The sequence below is a fragment of the Dermacentor albipictus genome, chromosome 7 (genome assembly GCF_038994185.2).
Source record: "Dermacentor albipictus isolate Rhodes 1998 colony chromosome 7, USDA_Dalb.pri_finalv2, whole genome shotgun sequence".
NCBI classification, from domain to species: domain Eukaryota; kingdom Metazoa; phylum Arthropoda; class Arachnida; order Ixodida; family Ixodidae; genus Dermacentor; species Dermacentor albipictus.
Genome location: NC_091827.1, coordinates 107130588 through 107157476, shown reverse-complemented (window position 1 = coordinate 107157476; position 26889 = coordinate 107130588). Strand labels below are relative to the sequence as shown.

Sequence of the window (26889 nt, the reverse complement as noted above, 5' to 3'; positions counted from 1 at the left end):
GAGCAGCGCAAAAGGGACTGTCTTGGCTGCATTTCTTTTTTTGCAAAAACGTTTGGCCACCAATATTCTAAAAGAGCTAGTAAGGGAAAACGCGTTCGCGACATATTTTTCATTGCGGTGCTGCTGTTTCTCAGTGTCTACTTCTCTCTTCAAGCTTTGTTTGCCCCGTAATCGTAACTGAACTACGTCCATTTCCCTCATTAAATCCCGAATTTTGTAGAGAAATACATTGGCGTTCCAGTTACATTAGTGATTGAATGAATAAAACGATGTTTTGTTGAGAAAGTGACTGGAACATTAATGCATTTCTCCGCAAAGTTCCGGTATTCACATCTCGAAACTGGAGTCATCCAGAGAATTCTTTCGAAATGAGTTGGCATTGCGACATCCATGGCTATAATTTGTAAGTTTCTACATTGGGCATTGATGTAACAAGTAAAAACATAATTATTAAATTTCTAATAATTAGTAAATATGCACTTCACTTCTTTGTGCATGTAATGTCCGCCTTTTCGAGTAGAGCAGCTCATGAACTCGCATTGTCTTATCGTCCACAGGCAACGTTTAGCAAATTTTGAAACTGTTCGCTGAAACACCCGGTATATAAGGCACATAGTCTACTTGGTTACAGTTAGTAAATTCGCCCAGCTCTACACGTCTGCAGTGGCACTTCAAGATGATGTGAATACTTATTCGGGCTACTTGGTCTGTTATATGTGGAACCTTGATAGTTAAATTGAGGTTCTTCGTATTTTCAAGATTGCTTTCATTTATTTGGTAGTGCAAGGTGTTCTCAGGGTGATACTGAGACAGCACGAAGCGTTCGCTTCTCGCTGTCAGCACTCTTCATCCCGCCAGCGTTGTGACAGCGACTACTCGTGTTCATCGAGTGAGATGTGTTAAGGTATTTGGCTGTACGTCCGCGACGCCTCGCCTGCCATAGGCCTACGTACCAGCGTGTGGGGGGAGGCATTACCCTCCCCCTCATCCTCACAAACACACGCACACACTTGTTAAAGTGGCCACTGCCGAGTGCAAGCTGACAAATCCAGCAAAACAACAGCTGGTGCCAAGATTTCTATCAAAATTGCGCCCCCATACATAGGTACGATTACTTTAGTGCGTATCCCCTTGGGCAGCTAGAATTGCCTTTCGAGCGAAGTCGTCACGTACTCCAGCAGATGCTGCTCGGCCGGCCGCAATAGGCATTCGAGTGTTGCCGCACTTTTCGGTGCGAGACGCCTGCGGGGCGCGCCTTGCAAGCCTGGATTGCCGAGAAAGCTGTCGCAGGGCAGTGCAATAAAAGTTTAGTCTACCATCCCTTGCGCCATCACGTGTTTGTTGGGAAGTCTAGCTTAAGCAGCTCTGAACGCACAAAATCAGACTTGCTTCTTGTAATTTACCTGTATTTAATTAGTGCTGCCAGTTTAGCGATTTTGTCGCTCGTACTAGTGGCTATTTTATCTGTTTACCTAAAGTTTTCTCCGTCGCATTGAGCGGCTTTTTTTAGTGACTTGAATTATAATTTGGCATTTCTTTACCACTTAGGAGTTAGAAAAGTTACTTTAATGTGGTCTTCTACAACGTACTGTAATATTGATTAGCTGCACGTAAATGACCGAAACTCGCTATACCATGCGTAGGCTCCGTGACCATGATCAACCAATGGTTCCTTTCATAATTGGTGGCCTTCATATTGTGGTTTTACTTCACAACACTGTGGCCATGACTGTTTTTACATTGTCATCGCCAAACTTAACTCTCTTTATTATTTATAAGATTTTTCTGACTGCGTTTAAACGCTGTGGCTTCAGTGGTGTCATGTACTGGCCGACGAGAAAGGGGCCCAAGGGGCGCGTGGTTCTATAAGGCTGTCGTTTTTGTAAGAACGCTCGCATATATTTGTTTGTCAAAACCATATGAAACCCACAGATAATGAAGAAAAGGAAGGCCTACTGGAAATTATTTGTAGATTTCATTTGAAGTATAAAAATGAGAAGTTAAAGGAAAAGGCAGGAGAAATAAACTTACTGACCGTGGCAGGTGAGCCCACAACCTCCGCATTTGACGTAGTATTTCTGCGGAAACCCGCAAGGTGGAGAGAAGTAATGAATAAAGGGAAAATCAGACATCCACCCGTTCGTAACAATTGCTTCAGGTTTCCTTCGTAGCAATTGCTAGGAACGGGTGGATCTCTGATTTTTCCTTTATTCATAACCTCCGTATTACGCGCATGTTGCACTACCGATCGGGCTACTGCAACGGCAGTTGCCATGTCCACGCATTCTGGGGCATTTATGTTTGTGTGCAAGATGTAGCCGAAGGAATATAAACCAGAGCCACACTTCCATCTCAAAACCGAAAGCAAATCTTGTATCACCTATTTGGTTTCCGCATTGCTTTCAAAAATACGTCGTTGTTTTGCTTCTGATGATTATAGCTTCGGTTGTTGCGAAATATTTTCTTAGTTTTGATATTAAAAGATACGGAATAGTTCAGGTCATTATTAAAATATCGCACACCGACTATTCGTATTCTAAACATCGAATATTCGTCAACTCTATACTAAATACATTATTCAAGCCAAAGGCCTGTATACACTGCTGGTAAGCTTGCTGATATTGAATTGCACAGATAGTAGAACAACATGAGACGTCCAAAAGATTTATTTCGTGTTAGGTTACATAAAAGTGTTTTACAACACCTATTCTCTAAAGATCTACTTCATAGTTAGAGCGAGAATTTTAGTGACATTTTTGTCTTGCGTCAGTGACACGCTTCAGAAAATATTGGCAATAATATATTTTTCAGGTTCATAAAGTGCGATTGCAAACCATAGCTGTGGATAAGAAATATAACTTTCACAGAGGCATCTTCAGCCGTTTTTATTTCAAGAGGCAATCGGGTAATCCGCAAGGGGGTCGATCATTGCATGGCATGCCACCTAGGCCTGCTCTGAATGTGCACTGCCCAGTCACGAACGTCAACGTGCCTGTACCCTACAGTGAATCTTGTACAAAAAATAACGTGTCAAGGTTTATTGGTCTGCGGTCGCCAGAGTGACGCCTACTGCAAAGATCCATTTCCAATCCACAACCTCTCTTCCTTTCTCGCTCTACACACACAACACACACACACACACACACACACACACACACACACACACACACACACACACACACACACACACACATATATATATATATATATATATATATATATATATATATATATATATATATATTAAGAAGCCAACAAACAAGGGCACCAAGCACTACATAGGGGAAGATAGTTCTACTTACCAATTAAAATAAAGACATAACCTAATCCACTTGAAAGTGAGTGAAAAAAAATTACCGACGATTACGTTACTTCCTAATGCGAAATTTGAGCGCAGCAAATAAGCTGTTTCACCTTTTCGATAGATTGAGGCAAAGAAATCGAGCAACACATGTATGCGCTATCACAGAATTTTTTTTTTATTTTTCACACGTATTCCTTTAACAAAGACTGCACTAACAGTTCTTGACAGTCATGAAGGAAGCTTTGTGGTCGGAGAAATAGACTGATATATGTTCGACTTGGTACACCAATGCTTGATTCTCAAAGACGAGATCTATACAAGTGCCTCGCGAGGTTGTCACAGCCGTGGGACGCGTTACGAGCGAGAGGAACGGGATGTTCTCCCGCATAAGTGTTAGGAAATTGCTGTTTGTCTTTATGTCAACATTAAAGTCCCCCACTACTAACATCGGTGTGGATCGATGGACGGTTAATGCGAGTTGCAGGAAGTGCACGACGTCTTTCGTGAGTGCGGTAGCGGACTCACGAAAGCGGTATCAGTCGGTCGCTGCTAGCGCTGGGGGGATGAAAGGGGGGCGGAGCTGGTTACGAGGCCGACGACAACGCCGACGACGACGCGAAACCCAGGAACGGACGCCAAAGAGCCATTTGTGTAGCCAGCCCTCCTCCACAGTCTCTCCTCCTCCCTTCCATCATCCTCCCTCGCCCGGAGAGCTGACAGCGCGCATGCGCGGCGGCGGAGCAGATTCGTCGGCGAGCTGGTTACGAGGCCGACGACGACGCGAAACCCAGGAACGGACGCCAAAGAGCCATTTGTGTAGCCAGCCCTCCTCCACAGTCTCTCCTCCTCCCTTCCATCATCCTCCCTCGCCCGGAGAGCCGACAGCGCGCATGCGCGGCGGCGGCGGAGCAGATTCGTCGGCGAGCTGGTTACGAGGCCGACGACGACGACAACGCCGACGACGACGCGAAACCCAGGAACGGACGCCAAAGAGCTGCGCTCTAAAACAACTTGCCGTATGTGGGGAATAGATCCGACGTCTTGGCATTACGCGTGAAATGCTCTGCCAATTGACCTACCAGCGCGCCGTTTTCTTATACACTTTCTGGGGCATTTATGTGCTACTAGAGGAACTAAACATTCAAAGTTGCGCCGGGGTAGCTGAATTAGTAGAGCGTCGCACGTGTAACGCGAAGACGTAGACACGTTCCCATCCTGCGGCAAGCTCTTTTTTATACCACTTTTAAATCAATTAATTTATTTTTTCTTTATTTCAATTAGTGAATACAAGTAATATCTCTTGTGTTCTTCTTCCTGTCTTTGTCTGCTGGCTTCTTATGATGTGATTTGACAAATAGGTACCGTCCGGTTAACCACCTTCTTTCACGTTTATAGCATTACGAAGGACTGGCAGGCATCCTGCAACGCTGATGGCTTCAGGTAGCATATGCAGGTTTATTGACTAGTTGCCCTCGCGAAAAAAAATCACGTTCTTGTGGCGCCTGCGGCAGCATGGATGTTCCACATCCTCCGCCGAGGTTACCGAGGGGTGGTGCTGGCTTACGCTCCCAGGTGCTGTTCCAGAAGTGACACATAAACACCCAAGAAAGTTGAAGGGAAAATGGCGCCACGGTAGCTCAACAGATCGAGCATCATACGCATAGCGTGAAGACGCGGCAACTTTTCAATTAATTCAATCAGTCAGTACGATTTGCCTTGTGTTGTCCCTAGTGTGTTTGTATGATATGATGAAAAACTCGGGTGTCCCGGCTAACCCCCTTTCTTCTTGTTCATATATATATATATATATATATATATATATATATATATATATATATATTGGCACGCGCTAGTTACGCTAGATGTCGCGGAGGAAGAAGTGTGCGTGGTAGCTGCTGCAAAAACGTACTGTAAACGGCCGTTTGCTTAGAACTGACTGACTGGCTCTTCCTCTCGTGACAAACTGGTGGAGGTGCGGGGTACGCATCCATCGTATGCCCACGGGTCCTCAACCAGAAGCTACCGACGCCAGTACCTCGGGGATGGCAGAAATCTATCGAAGCAGCCGTCGCCTCCAAGGTCTTCCACCGCAATACAGCCCCCTGGCAAGCTCCGTGAGGAAGATGTCAACAACTACCGCAAGCCAAACCGAGGGGATCCCAAATGCTTCCGTACCATGCATTCTCAACGCGCCTCGCACGCCTAACCCGTTCCATGGCGACGCCTTTGAGGACGTTGAAAACTGGTTGGACCATTTCAACCGGGTCGCCGCCTTTAACGACTGGGACGATCGCCGTAAGTTGAAGAACGTCTACTTTTCCCTTTTAGACGCGGCGAGAGTATGGTACGAAAACCACGAAGCCTCATTTACCAGCTGGCAGGAGTTTTACCGACTGCTTTGCGAAGCCTTCTGCACTCCCGAAAGGAAATAAAGAGCCGAACAGGCACTGTCTTCGAGGTTCCAAATGCCAAACGAAACCGTCGCCATGTTCGTCGAAGACATGACGCGATTGTTCCGTCGGGCCGATCCACTAATGCCAGAAGACAAGAAGGTGTGTCTGTTAATGCGAGGCGTAAAAGAACAGCTTTTCGCGGGCCTCGTGCGCAATCCTCCTACAACAGTCTCTCGGTTCATTCGTGAGGCAACAGTCATGGAACGTATGCTTCGGCAGCGGCTCTCGCAGTATGAACGCCAGACCCCCATGACTGCTGCATGCTCTTTCGTACCTGCAAATGATGACAGGGAGTCCCTTACCGAGCTAATACGACAAATCGTTCGAGAAGAACTGCAGAAGTCCTATGCATCAGCTCCGGCACCTCCCAGTGCCGCGGTTCTTACGGATGTCATTCGGGAAGAAATCGGCAAAGTGGTTCATCCCTCGCCACCAACACGACCCGAACCTCCCACGTTCTCGTACGCGGATGCTCTTCGGGCTTCCGCGCCGTCGACGGGCCGTTTTTCGCAGCCGCCTGCTGGGATTTCTCGACGCTCCCCAAGTCCGATCCACCGCACGAATCCGCAAGCACCTTTTCATCCTGGTCCGCGCAAATCTACAGTATGGCGCGCCCCCGATAACAGTCCGTTGTGCTATTACTGCGGGGAGGCTGGTCACATGTATCGCGACTGCCAGTACCGACGGATTGGTCTGCGGGAATACCATCCGGACACCCGTTGCCCGCGCCATGGCGGACGCCCGCACGACATCGAGCAATACATAGAAAGTAACCGGCTTCCTCCTGCCCAACAGCGAAGACAGTCACGGTCGCCTTCACCTCGTCGGTACGCGTCACCAAACCGTGCTCGACCCGCCTTTGATTCCGCTGGAGTCAACGGTGGAAGCCCGCGCCGGGGAAACTGAAAACGGCGACCTCCGGGGGTGAGGCCGCTGTCATGCGAACCGTCAAATATCCTCCGCCGACGCCATCCCCTCGCGACGTACCGCTGACGCCTTCATTCGAAACTGCAAAAAGAACTTCTGCTGCTATTACTGCTTCAATCGACGGTTATCCGGTAACTGCACTTGTCGATACGGGGGCTGACTACTCGGCTATGAGTGCCTCACTGGCCACTCGGCTACGCAAGGTGCTGACAGCGTGGGACGGCTCACATCTGATTACGGCCGGAGGACACCTCGTGTCACCCATTGGACGATGCACCGCCAGACTTGCCATTTCTACTTCGACTTTCGTAGCGTCTTTCCTTGTGCTGCCCCAGTGTTCTCGGCTAGTTATACTGGGCATGGATTTCTTCCAGGAGTATGGGGCGATCATAAACCTTCGTGACTTATTCGTGACTTTTTCTAACTACGTTTCTTCGGATTCGAGTGTGGAGGATGCACATCACCGCGCGGCTTCACGCGTGGTCGATGACTGCGTGACGTTACCGCCTCGAAGTAGCATCTTCGTCCTCGTTGAATGCCCCCAAGAACAACAAGGAATAGGCATTGCCGAAGGTAACCTCGCCATATTGCTGGATCGCGAAGTCGGCGTCGCACGAGGTCTCGTAGAGCTCCAACCTAGGCAAACCACGATTCTAGTTACCAACTTCAGTGGCGAATACAAGCACTTTGCGAGGCATACCGCCATGGCCTACTTTGAAACGGTGGCCGCTTCCAACGCCTGTGCTTCGGTAGCGACAATCTCGATTCCGGAACCCAGCGATGTGGACTTGACCAGTCACATCAACGTCAACCCACAGCTAGACCAAAATGAGAAGCAGAGGCTCCTCACTCTGCTATCGTCATTTAGCGACTGTTTCGCCACCACGTCGAAGGTCAAACAGACTCCTTTAATCAAACACAGAATCATCACTGAACCGACCGTCCAACCTGTTCGCCAACACGCTTATCGCGTGTCGCAAAGAGAACAGTATGCTATTCGTCATCAAGTTAAACAAATGCTCGACGATGATGTCATTCAACCATCGACAAGTCCTTGGTCTTCACCTGTTGTATTAGTTAAAAACAAAGACGGTTCACTACGATTATGTGTCGATTACCGCCAACTGAACAAGGTCACGAAAAAAGACGTTTACCCACTTCCTCGAATTGACGACTCCTTGGATCACCTGCGCCATGCCCGTTACTTTTCTTCAATGGATCTGCGTAGTGGGTACTGGCAAATTGAAGTTGACGAACGGGACCAGGAAAAAACGGCGTTTATAACACCCGATGGTCTCTATCAATTTAATGTCCTCCCTTTTGGATTGTGTTCCGCTCCGGCCACATTTCAACGCATGATGGACACAGTTTTATCTGACCTCAAGTGGAACTCGTGTTTAGTCTACTTAGACGATGTAGTTGTTTTTTCCACCACGTTGAACAACACATCCAGCGGCTTGAGGCGGTTCTTCAAGCTATCCGCACCGCCGGCCTCTCCCTGAAGCCCGAAAAATGTCACTTTGGCTACGAGGAGCTCAAATTTCTAGGTCATATTGTCAGCAGCACCGGTGTGCGCCCTGACCCTGACAAAGCTATGACAGTCGCTCTGTTCCCGATACGGAAGACAAAACACGATGTCCGCCGATTTTTAGGGCTTTGCGCGTATTACCGCCGTTTTGTACCCAATTTTTGTGAAATTGCCGAACCTTTGCAACGACTCATCAAGAACGACGTCACATTTGTTTGGGGCCCGGCACAATCCGACACCTTCCACGACCTTCAGCAACGTCTACAGACACCACCGATCCTTGGTCACTTTGACACCGAGGCTGACACAGAAGTGCATACTGATGCTAGTAACGTTGGTCTCGGAGTGACACTCGTACAGTTTCAAGCTGGTGTTGAGCGCGTTATTGCGTATGCCAGCCGAACCTTGTCTGCTGCTGAAAAAAAACTACTCAGCAACTGAAAAAGAATGTCTGGCAGTCATATGGTCTCTCCAGAAATTCCGCCCATACCTGTACGGACGCCCCTTCCGTGTCGTCAGCGACCACCACTCTCTCTGCTGGCTGCCGAATCTCAAAGATCCTTCAGGCCGTCTCGCAAGATGGAGCCTTCGGTTGCAGGAATTTGATGTGACCATCGTCTATAAGTCTGGCCAGAAACACACTGACGCCGACTGTCTCTCCCGCGCCCCCGTCGAACCCGCACCACTAGATACTGACAACCATTCGGGTTTTCTTTGTACTCTTCCGTCTTTAAACCTTGCTCAACAGCAACGCCAAGATTCCGAGCTCCAGCCCTTGATTGAATACCTTGAAGGAAGCCGCCCACAACCCCCACGGCAGTTCGCGCGTCACTTGTCATCTTTCTGCCTACGTGGCGACATCCTATACAAGCGGAACTTTCATCCTACGGCAACCGCTTTCCTGCTCGTTGTTCCCGCTACTCTCCGCGACGACGTTACACGTGCATGCCACGACGAAACAACATCTGGGCATCTTGGTTTCACGCGTACTCTCGCGAGGATCAAGCAGAAGTACTATTGGCAAAAACTCACAAAAACCGTGAAGCAGTACGTCAGAAGTTGTCGAGATTGCCAGCGTCGCAAAGTTCCACCACTGAAACCAGCCGGTCTGCTTCAGCCTGTCCGGCCTCCTTGCTCACTTTTTGAACAAGTCGGGATGGATTTACTCGGCCAATTTCCCAAGTCTTCGGCTGATAACCGCTGGATCGTCGTCGCCACCAATTACCTCACTCGATACTGCGAAACACAAGCCGTTCAGCGAGCTACTGCTCCATATGTTGCTAACTTCTTCATCAAAAATATCGTCCTTCGACATGGTGCTCCCGCTGTCGTCATCACAGACCGTGGTACGGCCTTCACTGCCCAGTTGGTCCGAGATATCCTGCAGCTGAGCGGGACAACGCACCGTACGGCAACTGCGTATCACCCGCAGACTAACGGTTTAACTGAGCGTCTCAACAAAACGATTGCGGATATGCTTTCCATGTATGTTGCCACGGACCATAAAAATTCGGACGAACTGCTCCCGTATGTGACATTCGCGTACAACACTGCCCTACAAGAAACCACCGGGTTTCCTCCTTTTCGTCTGGTCTACGGACGCGACGTCACCACTATGCTCGACGTGATGCTCCTACCCACTTCGTCGCAACCTACCCTACCAGATACAGACACCTTTGTTCAGCGTGCCGAAGCAGCGCGGCACCTTGCGCGGCAATGAATTCTCTCCCGACAAAGTCAAGGTGCTCGTCGATACAACATATGCCTTCGAGACGTCACATACAACCCGGGAGCTCTTGTATGGGTTTGGACCCCTATACGTCAAGGAGGCCGGTCAGAAAAATTATTGCGCCGATACTTTGGACCCTACATAGTTTTCCGTCGTCTAAGTCCTGTCAACTACGAAGTTATTCCAGCCGACAGTTCGCACCACTCCCGTAGACAACGTTCCTCTGACATTGTTCACGTTACCAGGATGAAGCCCTACTATTCGCACTGACTCTCATCCACAAACTTTGTGATTCGGCCCCTGTCGTCTCGTCCGTTGTCTTTCTCATTTCTTTTATTTTTCCTTGTGGCCTTTAACATCTCCCCAACTTTATTTATTTATCTATTTATTCGTTTTTTTGGAGGGAGGGGTAATGGCACGCGCTAGTTACGCTAGATGTCGAGGAGGAAGACGTGTGCGTGGTAGCTGCTGCGAAAACGAACTGTAAACGGCCGTTCGCTTAGAACTGACTGACTGGCTTTTCCTCTCGTGACAATATATATATAAAGAGAAAGAGAGAGAGAAAGAGAGAGAGAGAGAGCTGAAAGATACAGAGAGTGGCTACAGTGGACAGGCGACACTTACAAAAGCCAAAGTTATTTTTCTTTTCTGTTTTTCCAAAATTTTGAGTACTTATTTCGTGCCTTTTGAAGGCTGTTGACACCAAACTACAAAAATGTACTTGCGTGCCTCTTAGACAAATATTTGCTCTAGGAAATATGATAGCTGCAAAGCAAGTGTATGCACAAAAACAAAACTCAGCAGCAGATATATGCTTTTCCCGCCAGCAAAAATTAATGTTATAGTCGGGTTTGAATAGAAACATTATTTTTTCTCACTCACCCGAGTGTCCGACAAGAACTATTTTCCGTAAATTCCCGTGAAGTGCAGCCTGTAGGATGCGCATCGCCAAGTTGCTCTGACATGCATAACTCCAGGGATCACTGTTAAGTAAGATGCATTTTTCGTGATTTCCGCTATGCAAAAGAACATGACGAAATACATTTCGTTATTTAAAGAGGTAATTAAATATTTAGTGCTTTAATTACAACATGCGACACCAATTTCTATGGCCACGACCACTTGTTCTTACAGAGAGCATAAGAAACATGTCCAAAACAAACAAAAAAGCTGAAAGTTGCTGCTGGAACTAAGCATTTGTGTAAACTTCAGTAGTCGGTGAAGTTTCATGTGCTAGCCACTTATTTTGCAAGCTTGAAATTTCAATGCCATTACACTCACAGATTCACGCTTCTTTAAAAGGTACATTTCCCGTTACCTTACAGGTTGTGTTTGATAACAAACGTGCCGTTTCCGTGACATTCGTGAAGGATGGTAAAGAGAAGACAGTGCGGGCCAGGCGAGAAGTGGTTCTTTCCGCCGGTACAATCGGCAGCACACAGCTTCTTCTCCTGTCGGGAGTTGGTCCCCGATCAGACCTCGACAGACTGGGTGTAAGTATTTACCTACAGGGAATTGTGTTCTTCAGTTACAGAAGCATTCATCTGGTTTTTCTGAACGCTGCGTTTCGGAATGGAGAACCCTGACATGGCAGTCACGCGAACATTTTTATCCCTGCATTCACTTGTGGATTGCAATTTCTAAACTTAAATATATATTTTGTTTGTATTTTACTTAACGAAATTGGCTGTATCAGTCTGCACTATATGCATTCAGGTTATTCCTTTGGACAACTCAGGGGACCTTTAAGAATTGTATGCGATTCGGGCTTTAGTCTAGATGGTTCTCGCAGGTGCTACGGTTACAAGAAGATACGCATATACGCAGAACATATTTTTTTTTTATTCAGATACCCTAAAGGCCCTTCTGGGCATTAAATGGGGGGGGGGGGGCGGGGTTAACAACAAGATATTTCAAACACAATTAGGGGGGGGGAAGGCAATATAGAACAACGTGGTAAAGATCACCAAATACAACAAGAAAATATAAAAAGAAAAAAAAGGAGAAAATTGCATACATTGATGAAAAAAAAACCAACAGCAACAACACTCCGTACAAAGGTAGATACACTTACAATGCGTCAAAGGCATAAAATTCTGCTTTTACCCAACATGCGTAAAACTGCGCTTCAAATTACTTACAAATTAGTCATGATCACGTATAGAAGCAATTTCTTTTGGCAGCTTATTCCAGTGATGAATAGCTAGAAAGAGCGGTGATTGTCGCAGGAGATTCGTACGCGCAAACATGGGACGCACTTTGAAGGGATGGTCGAGGCGGGCGAAAATCTTTTGTGGGGGTTTGATATGGGATGCTGTAAAGGATGACGGGGTATGATACAATCTGTGGAAGTCGCAAAGTAGTGCTAACAGTCGTCGTGTTTCTAGAGACGGTAATTGGAGGGACTCTTTGATAGCCGTGATGCTGGATGTTCTAGAGTATGTTTTAGTGATGAAGCGTGCTGCTTTATTTTGTAAAGATTCCAGCTTGTTTATTAGGTAAGTCTGATTTGGCTTCCATATAATGGAAGCGTATTCAATCTTTGAGCGAACTAGAGCTGTGTAAGCTAATTATTTAGTTGACTGATTTGCTAAATACAAATTTCGCCTAATGAATCCAAGTGTTTTATTTGCTTTTGAAATTATTTCATCAATGTGATCATTCCATGTAAGGTTAGAAGTTAAATGGACTCCCAAATATTTTAATGTAGACACATTCTCTATGCATATGCTGTTCATGAAATATGAACTTAAGTGAACGTTACTGGCTCTGGTAAATGTCATTGTTTTTGTTTTAGAAATATTAATTTCCATTTGCCATTGCTCGCACCAAGGTGAAATTTTGTTTAGGTCGGCCTGTAAAATATTAGTGTCTTCAGAGGTGATAATTTGTCTGTAAAGAACGCAGTCATCTGCAAACAATTGAACTGTTGAGGTCAGGTTGTTACTGATGTCATTAATGTAAATTAAGAATAAGATTAGACCCAGTACGAATCCCTGAGGAACGCCTGATTTAACTTGTGCTAAAGCGGAAAAGTGATCATTTACGGAAACAAATTGGTAGCGATTGGTTAAAAAACTTGAGATCTAATTAACAATTTTACCATGTATGTTAAGCCGGCTAAGTTTCATTACTGAGCGAGAATGGGGAACTTTGTCGAATGCTTTCTTGAAGTCAATAAATATGGCATCGGTTTTTATGGAATCGTGAACAGCTTGATGAAGATCAGTTATAAGTTCAAAAAGCTGTGTTTCACAAGAGCGTCCTTTCTGAAAACCATGTTGATTGTTAGAAAAAATGTTATGTTCAGATAAATATTTCATAACTGCGGAAGATATGATCTGCTCAAGTAATTTACATGCAATACTAGTCAAGGATATAGGTCTATAGTTTGAGGGCACTGATCGGTCACCTGATTTGTAAATGGGAGTGATACGACCGACCTTCCAGTCATCTGGTACAATTCCTGTATCTATTGATTGCTGGAAAAGGGCGGCTAGTACGGGAGATATTATAGGTTTAGTCATTTTAAGCATCTTTGTGCAGATGCCGTCTGGACCTGGCGCTGAGTTATTCGAAAGTCGATCGATGGCCGATTCTATTCCCTCTGGTGTAATTATGAGATCATTCATAGATGAGTTAATTGAACGAAACGTAAGGTCAGGAGGAATTGGATTTTCGTTTGTGAATACAGAGCTGAAAAACGAGTTTAATTCAGTCGCAGCTTCAGATGGTGAGAGTAGCACACCGTTATTAACGATTGGTATAATGGATTGGCAAGAGTGCTTAGGGTTAATTACTTTTCAAAAATTTTTCGGATTGTTCATTATCATGCTGACGATGTCATCGTTAAAAAACTTGTCTTTAGATTCTTCAATTTCAGCTTTACATTTATTTGATTGTTCTCGGTATCGCTGCCAATCAACATCCGAGTGGGACAACTTAGCTTTAGAGTAAAGGCGTTTCTTTTCATTTATTGCTCTCTTCACTTGGGACGTGAACCATGTGCTCTGTGTTGATGACGTTATTGTAATTTTGGGAACGTGCTTTTGTTTCAGTTCAATAAGCTTTCTTCGGATAGCGAGCCAGTTATCATTTGTATTGCGATAAGCCATGGTTTCCAAGAACCACACAGAAAAATATGACAGCTCTGTAAGAATTGCGTCGATATTTGCACGGGAGTAATCGTAAATAGATTTCGTTGCCTTTTCTGGTTTACTACTTTGTAATTGGTATTCACAGTGTACTATGTTGTGGTCGCTAATACATTCAAGGACGTGAACAAGCATATTTTCCGGTTCGGTTGTGAGGACTAGATCTAGAATACCGTTCCCACGTGTTGGTTTGCAAACTATTTGATGCAGATCAAATGAACAAAGAACATCGAGATATCCCTTGCATTCGCTCTTCCTTGCGCAACCTAGGGGCGTACACGTCTGCCAGTTTATTGTGGGGTAGTTGAAATCACCAGCAAAGATTATAGGTGAAGTTGGATACTTGGCTTGGATTAAAGTTAGGGAATGATTAAGACTCTCGATGAATTCAGAAATAGCATCAGGCGGACGGTAACAGACCCCGACTGCGCAAGTCACAGAGGGACAGACCTGAAGTGAAATCCACAAAATTTCAATATTTGACTGTGTGTCAACAACGCGAGCACATAGATTAGATTTCACGGCAGCTACAACACCACCTCCCCGTGCGCCCACCCTATCATTTCTAAATATAGTAAAGTTTGTAGAGAGCGACAGCTCGTTGTCCCCAATATCGGGTGTAAGCCAAGTTTCTGTCCCAAGAACAATATCTACAGAACAAGCCTCAATAAATGCACATAGCTGGTCTTGTTTGTGAAACATGCTTCTAAAGTAACACAGCAGGAGTGACAATGAATCGCCTTGATTAGCATGACTGTGTCAATCATTCTGGTTACTTTCGTCCCCTCGTGCGCCAACAGTAGGTTGCTCACTCAGCCGACATACTTCGGCTTCATTGCGCGTTGAGAGACAGGTTACTTTGTTTTGCGATGAATCAAAGGTGTAACATTTGCTTCCAAGAAGAAGTGTATCATAGACCACAGTATATTTTTCGTTAGGCTTACGTACTTCGCGAGCGAAATCTCTGAGTTTTTTTTCTGATGAGCTGAATTCGGGCCGAGAATTCTTCTTCAATCCACACGCGTGGCTTCTGCAGGTCCTTCAATTTGGAAGCATTTCTTAAAATGATGCTCTTGTCTTTAAAACTCAGAAATTTCACGACAATTGGTCGGATGTGACCTGCTTTAGGTCGACCTATTCTGTGGGCTCGCTCTATTTCGCCTGCATTGAAGCCTAGCTTAGTTAACACAAACTGGTTGATGATGCGTTCAGTGTCAACCCATGTTTCTTTTGGTTCTTCCGGGATTCCCTTAAATATTAGGTTATTTCTGCGCATGCGGTTATTTAGGCCATCAAAAACCAGATTGGCCTGCTCCAACTGTTTAGTTTCTATGGTCTTCAGCTGCTCCTGCGATTCGTGAACGACTGAGTCAACGGTGGCGACGTCATGACATAGGTTATGGTCGCTCTTCGACACCACTGAGTCGCCTTTTGATGTCAGTGACGCTCGTTTGAATATCCTTTAGTTTGTTCGAAGTGTCTTTCTGAAATTTTTCATTTGACAACGTTAACTCTTTAACAAGCGCGAGAACTTGGTCCACTTTATCCGGGCCTGGGTTGGTCTCTACGTCGCCAGCACAGAGTATCAAATGAGCAATACAAAACAAAACCAAGGAACAGCGTCCACCCATGCGCCAGCAACCAGTAGCCAAGGCAGGCCTAAGCCATATTGGCGAACAAACACTGGCAAAATGGTCATGCGCTACGAAGCGGCCTATCCGCACACGGTAAGTACACAGATCAATGCCCATGGTGAATCAAACGACACTCGGGATTTGCAGCCTAAACAGTACCGAAGTTGAAGAAGCTCTCGTCACAACCCACTCACCTATGATACATGAAACAACATGCGCGAGCTGCGAACAGTCGGCTGCAAATCCCGTTCGGTGCTTGTGGACGATCCCTTTTGTAGGCGACTGAGTGGAGGGCGCTGCTTGCGATATCAGCCGCTTCTGCGTGGGTTGGGGCGCAGATCGCCTGCGCGATGGAAGGCGATCAGGCTGTAGCCACGAGGCAGCTCGGCAGGTGGTCCGATGACCAGCTATCAGCTTGGAGCGCCACAATCTTCGTGTCGTCGCTTGGTCGCGTGCTTCTCGAAATTGTCAGAGCCTATGATACATGAAACAACATGCGTGAGCTGCGAACAGTCGGCTGCAAATCCCGTTGGGTGCTTGTGGACGATCCCTTTTGTAGGCGACTCAGTGGAGGGCGCTGCTTGCGATATCAGCCGCTTCTGCGTGGGTTGGGGCGCAGATCGCCTGCGCGATGGAAGGCGATCAGGCTGTAGCCACGAGGCAGCTCGGCAGGTGGTCCGATGACGAGCTATCTACTTGGAGCGCCACAATCTTCGTGACGTCGCTTGGTCGGTTGCTTCTCGAAATTGTCAGAGCCTATGATACATGAAACAACATGCGTGAGCTGCGAACAGTCGGCTGCATATATATATATATATATATATATATATATATATATATATATATATATATATATATATATATATATATATATATATATTACCTTCCGTTTTGTCTCTCACCCAATCTGATCTTGTCTTATCCCTTAACGTTACACCCATCATTCTTCTTTCCGTAGCCGTTGCGCCGTCCTCGATTTAAGTGAAACCCTATTCGTAAGCTTCCAGGTTTCTGCCACGTACGTGAGTACTGGTAAGACACAGCTATTCTACACTTTTCCATTGAGGGATAATGGCAACCTGCTCTTCATGATCGGAGAATGCCTGCCAAACGCACCCTAGCCCATTCTTATTCTTCTGATTATTTCCGTCTCATGATCCGGATCCGCCGTCACTGCCTGCCCTAAGTAGATGAATTGCCTTACCACTTCCAGTGCCTCGCTACCTATTGTAAATTGCTGTTCTCTTCCGAGACTGTTGAACAATACTTTAGTTTACGGCAGATTAATTTTTAGACCCACTCTTCTGCTTTGCCTCTCCAGGTAAGTGAGCATGCATTGCAATTGGTCCCCTGAGTTACTAAGCAAGGCAATATCATCAGCGAATCGCAAGTTACTAAGGTATTCTCCATTACCTTTTATCCCCAATTCTTCCCAATCCAGGTCCCTGAATGCCTCCAGTAAACACGCTGTGAATAGCATTGGAGAGATCGTATCTCCTTGCCTCACGCCTTTCTTTAATGGCATTTTGTTGCTTTCTTTATGCTGGACTATGGTGGCTGTGGAGCCGCCATAGATATCTTTTATATTTTTACATACGGCTCGTCTACACCCTGATTCCGTAATGCCTCCATGACTGCTGAGCTTTCCACAGAATCAAACGCTTTCTCGTAATCAATGAAAGCTATATATCAGGGTTGGTTATATTCCCTACATTTCTCTATCACCTAATTGATAGTGTGAATATGGTCTATTGTTGAGTAACCTTTACGGAATTCTGCCTGGTCCTTTGCTTGACAGAAGTCTAAGGTGTTCCTGATTCTATTGGCGATTACGTTAGTAAATAGCTTGTATACAACTGACATAAGCTGATTGGTCTATAATTTTTCAAGTCTTTGGCGTGCCCTTTCCTATGGGATAGGAATATGTTAGCGTTCTTCCAAGATTCCGGTACGCTCGAGGTCATGAGGCATTGCGTATACAGGGTGGCCAGTTTCTCTATAACAATCTGCCCACCATCCTTCAACCAATCTGCTGTTACTTGATCCTCCCCAGCTGCCTTCCCCCTTTGCATATCTCCCAAGGCTTTCTTTACTTCTGCCAGCGTTACCTGTGGGATTTCGAATTCCTCTAGACTATTCTCTCTTGCATTATCGTCGTGGGTGCCACTGGCACTGTATAAATCTCTATAGAACTCCTCAGCCACTTGACGTATCTAATTCATATTAGTAATGATATTGCCGGCTTTGTCTCTTAACTCAAGCATCTTATTCTTGTCAATTCCTAGTTTCTTCTTCACTGATTTTAGGCTTCCTCCGTTCCTGAGAGCATGTTCAATTCTATCCATATTATACTTCCTTATGTCAGCTGTCTTACGGTTGTTGATTAACTTCGAAAGTTTTGCCAGTTGTATTCTAGCTGTAGGCATAGATGCTTTCATACATTAGTGTTTCTTGATCAGATCGTTCTTCTCCTGCGATACCTTACTGGTATCCTGTCTAGCGGAGTTACCACTGACTTCTACTGCACACTCCTTAATAATACCCAGAAGATTGTCGTTCATTGCTTCAACACTAAGGTCCTCTTCCTTAGTTAAAGCCGAATACCTGTTCTGTAGCTTGATCTGGTATTCATCTATTTTCCCTCTGACCGCTAACTCATTGATCGGCTTTTTATGTACCAGTTTCTTCCGTTCCCTCCTTAGGTCTAGGCGAACTCGAATTCTTACCATCCTATGGTCACTGCAGCGCACCTTGCTGAGCACGTCCACACCTTGTATGATGCCAGGGTTAGCGCAGAGTATGCAGTCTATTTCATTTCTTGTCTCGCCGTTCAGGCTCCTCCACGCCCACTTTCGGCTATCCCACTTGCGAAGAAGGTATTCATTATCCGCATATTATTCTGTTCCGCAAACTCCACTAATAACTCTCCACTGCTATTCTTAGTGCCTATGCCATATTCCCCCACTGCCTTGTCTCCAGCCTGCTTCTTGCCTACCTTGGCATTGAAGTCGCCCATCAGTAGAGTGTATTTAGGGTGAGGGAACAAATGCGAGGTAATGACATCTTAGTGTAAATTAAGAAAAAGAAATGGGCATGGGCTGGACATGTAATGAGGAGGGAAGATAACTAATTGTCATTAAGGGTTACAGACTTGATTCCAAGGGAAGGGAAGCGTAGCAGGGGGCGACAGAAAGTTATGTGGACGGATGAGAGTGGGAAGTTTGCAGGGACGATATGGCCACAATTAGTACATGACCAGGGTAGTTGGAGAAGTATGGGAGAGGCCTTTGCCCTGCAGTAGACGTAACCACGCTGATGATGTTATATATATATATATATATATATATATATATATACATATATTTATATATGTATATATATATGTATATATCAGCCTGGCAATCTTCTTCGTCACAATATGTATATATATATATATATATATATATATATATATATATATATATATATATATATATATATATATATATATATATATATATATATATATATACATATTGTGACGAAGAAGATTGCCAGGCTGAAAAGCCCCGTTGCCATCGCGTGGCACTTACCCAGTTCGTTCGCTGGCTGCGCCCTACCTGCTGGCGCTGAGTTTGTCGCTGCTGCTCTACGAGCCGAATAAACCCCCCTTTACAATTGCTGGAGCTGCTGTGTTCAACCAGAATTCTGGAACTTCATAATCCGACAGTGCAGGTCGTCTTCGTAATGCCGGAAGAAGGACCACCACAACTACAGCCTTGGCAGAGTAGAACCACTGACCTCATCTTCAATATTTGACACGATGGACGACTTCACTTACCTTGCTACTCTCGAGGCATCGCCTCCTCAGTCACTGCCGCGTTCTGTTACGCCATCTATTGCCAGTGACCTTACCACGACGCAGGGCGACGAACTTCGCTTGCTCCAAGGCTTCTCTTCGTCTTTTGACTGCCAAGCAACATCACTCGGCCGCACAACGAGTGTTTCGCACACTATCGACACTCGGAGCCATGCACCAATTCGACAGCGTCCCTACCGAGTATCGGCAACTGAAAGACGCGTTATCAATGACCAGGTGAACGATATGCTCAATCGCGGTGTCATCTAAGCCTCTAGTATTCCTTGGGCATCACAAGTCGTCCTAGTTAAAAAGAAAGACGGCACCATATAGTTTGCGTCGATTATCGAAGGCTTAACAAGATTACCCGAAAGGACGTATACCCGTTCCCACGTATTGACGACGCACTTGACTGTTTGCAAGGAGCGGAGTTTTTTCCTCCTTAGAACTCCACTCCGGCGACTGGCAGGTGGCTATGGCTGACGCTGACTGTTCGAAAACCGCGTTTGTAACACCAGGCGGCTTGTATGAATTCACTGTAATGCCGTTCGTTCTGTGCAATGCACGCCACCTTCGAACGCATGATGGACGGCATCCTACGCTGCTTGAAGTGGCATACTTACCTATGCTACCTCGACGACATTGTCGTCTTTTCTGCTGATTTTCCGACACATCTTCGGCATTTACATCAAGTTGTGTCCTGTCTCCGGAATGCTGGTCTCCAGGTAACCTTAAAAAAGTGCCGATTTGCGGCTCGAGAACTGACTATATTAGGCCACGTTGTCTCCAAAGAAGGCATTCTTCCTGATCCTGCTAAACTTCGCGCCGTATCGGAATTTCCGAAGCCCACTAACTTGATAGCACTACGCAGCTTCATTGGCCTATGCTCTTATTTTGGACGTTTCGTTCGCAATTCCGCTACTGTGATCGCACCACTAAACCTACTGCTCCAAGGCGACAATAAACTTTCTGCGTGTTCGGAAGTCTCTGAGGATGCCTTTACCACTATTCGTCACCTACACACGTCGCCGCCAATCCTGCGTCATTTTGATCCAAGCGCACCTACAGAACATCACACTGACGCCAGTGGTGTCGGGCTTGGTGCCGTGTTCACACATCGCAAGAACACTAATGCCGAATGCGTAGTCGCCTATGCCAGTCGTGCCCTCACGAAACCTGAGGCCAATTACTCAGTAACAGAAAAAGAGTGCCTGACTATCGTATGGGCTCTTCGAAAATTTCGTCCATATCTCTACGGTCGACGCTTTGACGTGGTGACGGATCAACATGCACTTTGCTGGCTGCCGACCTAAAAGACCCGTCGGGCCACCTCGCTCGGTGGGCCCTCCGAATCCAGGAATATGATATCCAAGTCGTCTATCACTCTGGCCGCAAACACGCTGACGCCGATGCTCTCTCGCTCTCCCCAGTTACTTCAGACAGCAGCACTTCTACCGACAGGCATGACATCTCGCCTCTTGAAATCCTGGACATGGCCTCGGAGCAACGAAAAGACCCATGGATCGTCATGATATTCGACGTTTTGTCCAATCCTCCGGCAACTTCGGCACCTCGACCGTTACGCCGACAGGCGCTGCATTTCACAGTCTGGAACGGACTTTTATACCGCCGCAACTACCACAATAACGGCCGCAAATGGCTCTTAGTAGTGCCTCACCACCTATGACAGGAGTTCTGCTCCGCTTTTCATTCGGACCCGCAGTGTGGTCACGGCGGAGTGTCAAAAACTTACGCACGGCTTCGCTTACAATATTATTGGTGAGGGATGTACACCTTCGTCCACGAATACGTACGCTCCTGCATTGCCTGCCAGCGACGCTAATGTGTCCCGCATCTCTCCACCGCACCTCTCCAACCACTTCCCTGCCCAGCTCAGCCATTTGACCGTGTCGGCATTGATATATACGGGCCTCTTCCATCTACTGGCGCTGGCAACCGATGGATTGTTGCCGCCGTAGATCATTTGACACGGTATGCTGAAACCGCCGCCTTGCCTGCCGCATCAGCGAAAGACATCACCTCGTTCATTCTAAACAACTTCGTTCTCCGCCATGGCACACCTCGTGAACTGTTGGGCGATCGGGGCCGCGTACCTCTCGGATACCCTGCAGTCACTCCTATCTGAATGCCAAATTATTCACCACACTACAACTGCTTATCATCCACAGACCAATGGCTTAACGCAACGATTCAAAAGAACTCTTGGTGACATGCTATCAATGTATGTCGCATCTGACCACTCCAACTGGGACCTTGTACTTCCGTTCGTCACTTACGCATATAACACTGCCTCTCAAGCCACTACCGGATTCTCACTATTCTTTCTACTTTATGGCTGCCATCCCTCCAGCACCATTGATACGCACCTTTGCTATGAACAGCACCATTGATATGAACATTGATATGAACAGCACCACTGATATGAACTGCCGTCAACTGGCCCGTTCTTGGACCTCTGCTTAACAGTGCCGCCAAAAAGAACGCTATGACCTCAATCCTCCCCCTCACCCCTTCCCCGTCGACTGACTCGTGTGGCTTTGGGTCCCACCTGTTGCTGCTCCTGGCCTTTCGTCGAAGCTCCTCCCGAAGTACCACGGGCCCTACCGCGTGGTTGCACAAACATCACCATGAACTACGTGGTCGAGCCCGTATCGCCATCTTCCGATCTGCGTCATCGGGGGCGATAGACTGTGCACATTGACCGGCTGAAGCAGTATTACAAACCGCCAACCTCTGCCTAGGTCGCCAGGATGGCTACTATTCGATTCCGGGGGTGATTGTGACGAAGAAGATCGGCAGGTAGAAGAGCGCCGTTGCCATTGCGTGGCACGTACCCAGTTCGTTCGCTGGCTGCGCCCTACTTTACTAATTTATCATTTCATATGTTCCTTCACAATTGCTACCACGCACTATTGGACAATGAAACACATTCTTATGATTTTGGGAAGTTACCGCAAGCAAACCACGACACTTGAAGGACAGCATACCATTGAGCAAAACTACGGCGGACCACAGGGTCACTGAAAAAACAGAATTTCTTTGTAATTAACAGGCGTAAACGGAAACTGATCAGTGCACTAGAGTGTACGTAATGCCAAGTTTGGACTACACTTTTTCATTTGAAGTCACATTCACTGACAGAGGAAAAAATTAGATTCATCACGCAAACCCTGGTCCGTATACCTTTCCTCACGGGTGTACAACACGAAGCAGTACAAATAAATGTGCGTACTTTGGAAGAAATGTAAAACATTGTTAAAGTTAGGACATAATTAAAGAACCTCGAAACCTGTGTCTGGCTACGAGAGTTCTCTGAACCACTAAATTAATAATTAAACAGATGGCGCTATGGGAAAATGACAAATAAGCATTATTTGCAGGGAGCACTGTGGTGCTATTATATTAACGCGTAAGCGTTCTTCGGCGAGCACGCCAGCCCTGACATGGAAAAACGTGTAATGCCTGGAATCTGTAAAACTGAGGTACTAATTTGCGATGTTAAGACATTTAACCATTATCATAATGTAAATGTCGATTATTGGCAGCTTTGTAATCAATGAGAAATAATTTGAAAAAAATAATATGACAAAAAGGGTACCCATATGGATACATACGGTTTCGTAGAAAATGCAGGGGGAGGCGTATAGCAGGGGTGGTCCAACTGAAACTTGCCGGTGGGCCAACTTGAAATTTGAAGGTGGATCAACTTGAAATTTGCAGGTGGGCCAAATTGTAATTTGGGTGTGGGTCAACTTGAATTTGGGGGTGGACAAGTTTCAATTCGGCGGTGGGCGAACTTGATATACGAGGGTGGTCAACTAAAGTTTGGAGATGGGATCGCTTCTATTCGGGCGACGAAACATAAATTTAGGGGTGGGTCAGATTGAAATTGAGGGGTCCTCATAGTGCGATTCGGGGGGCACGCCTACTTAAATTTCCGGGTATGCTAACGAATATTTAGACAACGTCATGGGAGTTTATTCTTTTTTCATTGAAATCTCTGGGTGCGTATTGCTAAAGAAGTTCTAATGCTAGAATAGTTTCTAAAATCAGGTGGGGTACGATCATCGGCATAGACTTATATTAGTGAAAAAGGCGAGCCAATAAAAAAATACTACTTCTGGGGTGCTATGCAGGATGCGCCGAGTTTCTCGTTCACCCGAGTTTTACCCGAGTTTGCTGGACGGCAGTAAGTGAACAGAGATAGCGCGAAACGCGCCGAAGGTGCAGGCAAAAAAATATGTAGACAAAAAGCCGCGTATGACAACATGAGCGCACCCTGCGCGGCACGCTGCTTCCATGTTTCAAGCGCAGAAGGCTGCACAACGAAACGCGTCAGCGCCGCGTATTGATATCAACGGATTATCGCAACGTAGTGATACCGTGACTGTCGCGCTGTCTGTCTGCACACTTGCCGTGAGCCGCTTGCCACGCCTTTCCCGGGGCTCTATTCTGGACACGCATGGCGGCTGCACGGCCGCCATTATCCGCCATGTTTACTCTCTGATTGGCTGTCGAGAGGTCACGTGTTTTGAAATTTGTGCCGGGAAGCGGAAGTATTGCAAAATGTAATCTTGCGTTTTCATCAAGATGACGAAACGTGACGTGGAGCTGCAAATGTTATGGACTAATACATTTTTTTGGTCCTTGGCAGATATATTGTGATGTTAGCGCTTCAAAAAGAATGTGAGCGGTAGCGTGCAGAAGCCAGTGCAATGCATCTGCAATTGCGCGAATATGTGGTGGCGATTCAAGATATGCGCCATGCCAGCTTGCTGATTGGCTGAAGGAATATCTCATGAGGAGCGTCACAGGAAGGGCTGTTTCGTAAACGTCATTTTGACGAGGCGTGACGTTTCGCAGGGCCGCCATTGCTGAGATTTTCCGCCATAATTTTTGCTGCGACGAGCCGCGCGAATTATGCTAATGGGAAGCCATATGCAATGGCAGCCAAGAGGAATGCGTATCGCCACATTTTCCCCGTCGTTTGGCGCCACGAAAATCTTTTGTTCATAACGCGTGCTCATAGTATTTGCATCGCTCTCGGGTGGTGTTGGCATTTGTGTTTTGGGCCATCGTTTTTTAAAAGAACGCGTTTATACGAAATAATATTGGTTGAATATAGCAAACTTTCAGCAATGTTGTCCACTTTTCACTGCTGCATTTGTATTGTAATCGAGATTAATGCCTTTTCGCACAATCAAAAGTTATTACAACGGCCTTTTTCTAACTTACAAAAAGAAATGTACGCAAGGCGGCGCCTTGAAGTTCCCTCCCGCGGTGCGAGTAACCAGCGAAATGAACAAGAGATGGCAGCGCCGGCGCTTGCGTCGCTCTAGTGGATATCTCTGGCGCGCGCAACGCTATCGGTGATATTCGGCCGTTTCTAAGCCAGCCGAGTCGGGCTGAGTCACTTGCGTTTCACGAAATAGCGATAACGTGGCCTAGAACGTGCGCGCATCACCACTGGTAGGTCGCGTATGTTGTCTCAAGAAAGAAAACAAGCGCGTTGGCGCCAACATGCGATGACTCATTCCATTTTCCAGGGACACGCATCCGAGCTACTGAAGCAGACGACGGCTTGTACGCAGCAGACGACGGAAGCGAGAAGCGTTTTCGACAGAATAATCATACGCTTTGAGATAGCTGCTTTATTTTTACTGCGGAGGAAAACTGTTTTGCTTTACCGATAACGCTACATTCAGTGCCTTCATTTCAGTTTCTTAGGCGAAACGTCAAGTTGGCGTCACGTTACGTAAGCAAAACCGGGCCACCAGCGCCATTTTGTTTGCGTCGCGCCTACGTCACGCATCGAAGAAAATGGCGGAATGTCCAGAATAGCGCCCCCGGGCGCGTCAAGGGCGTGCCTCCTCTTTCGGGCGCTATCTTCCTTTCCTCCATCGAATGCGAACAGGGTATATACGGCGCATTCTTGCACCCACGCTTTCACTCAAACGAATACGTTAAAATACAACAAATAAAATAACGAACGTTTTTATTTCTCTAAGTATCTGTTTTTCGTTTTCAACGCCAAACGGAGATCGAGCAAATTATTAAATTTTGCACTTCCTGCCGCGAGTGGCGACAGTGAGGCGAAAGCTTAGAAGCGGTACATTGAAGCGTGTCGCACGCACGAGGGCGTTTATACGGTGATAAGTCGCCTAGGGGCGCTGCAGAGCTATTCTCAATAATGTCGATCATGATCCATGGAGGGTCATGGCCACTCTTTCTCTGTTAGGGGAATAGAAACGCAGCGCCATGGTATGGCTGTTCATCGCAGGCGCTTCACTAGGCCATTAAGGCCCCCCGCTTTACCAACTGAAGACCACACAACGGCTGTCGCTGCGAAATGACGGTATGTTATTTTAGACCGCGTAGCGACGCAGTTTAGTGAAAATGTACCAGTTTATCTTTGTGCGCGAAGCCTCTGCAATACATTGCGAAAAGTGCGTGCTTCCCCAGCGACACATTTCATCGCTTGTCATCGCTTGCCCAGTGAAGGTGCCTCTGAGCGCATGTACACAGTATATGAGTGTGTTGTGCAGTCGAAGGTGCTTCTGCTTCTGCAGTCGAAGGTACCTCTGCTGGAGCCAGCAGCGAACGCAGGTGGATATCGTAACGACACCGCAGCACTCACATTTGGCGGATGAGGGCTATTGTGTGCAGTTATGAAATCATATTTCGAACGGAGAGAGGTGTTGGAACTGTTGAGTGCGCAGTGCTTGTGATGAAGAAATGTCATTGCACTGGGTCTAGAAGAGCGAGCGATTCTCGGATGCTGATCGTGTTTACGACGCTGTGGCTCCGTTTCATCAGCGATGACAGAGCAGCCATCTCAAACGACTGCTGCAATACGCACTCCTCAGCATCGTCGTCCTCCTCGCCGCATCGACGCCTTGTGAGCAGCTACAATGACGTGCCGATAATTATTTACTGTGCGCTACGCGCCATAATGCAGGCAATGAAACCGTGTTGTGCGGCCATCTCAGCCCGAGAAGATGTATGCATAAGGCAGCGACAGTCAACGCTTTGTTTTTGATAGTGGTGCTCAGTACATCACCGATGACAGTGCGTTGTGCGCGTTTTATGTCGGCGGTCAAGATAATTGATGCCTCTCAGCTCGACACCGCGTCGCTATTGCCGGAAGATAAGTTGGGCGTGGCCCAACTGTAGTGGGTGCGCGCACAACAGTTACATGCCTCGCGCGCGGCGTGACCTCTGGTTTCGACTAACAGGCGAACTCGTGCTAAACTCGTACTTCGCGAAACCCCCTCCGAGTTCAACTCGGAAACATGGCGGCG

General features: G+C 46.7%; 1 protein-coding gene across 1 annotated transcript in view; it reads left to right on the top strand.

The window, feature by feature from the left end:
- Positions 1–26889, top strand: part of LOC135903468 (glucose dehydrogenase [FAD, quinone]-like) — a 119782-nt gene that overhangs the window by 47593 nt on the left and 45300 nt on the right. The window contains exon 6 of the mRNA XM_065433793.2: positions 11267–11434. Within this exon, the coding sequence (XP_065289865.1) occupies positions 11267–11434 (168 nt within the window). The remainder of the gene's footprint in view (positions 1–11266; positions 11435–26889) is intronic.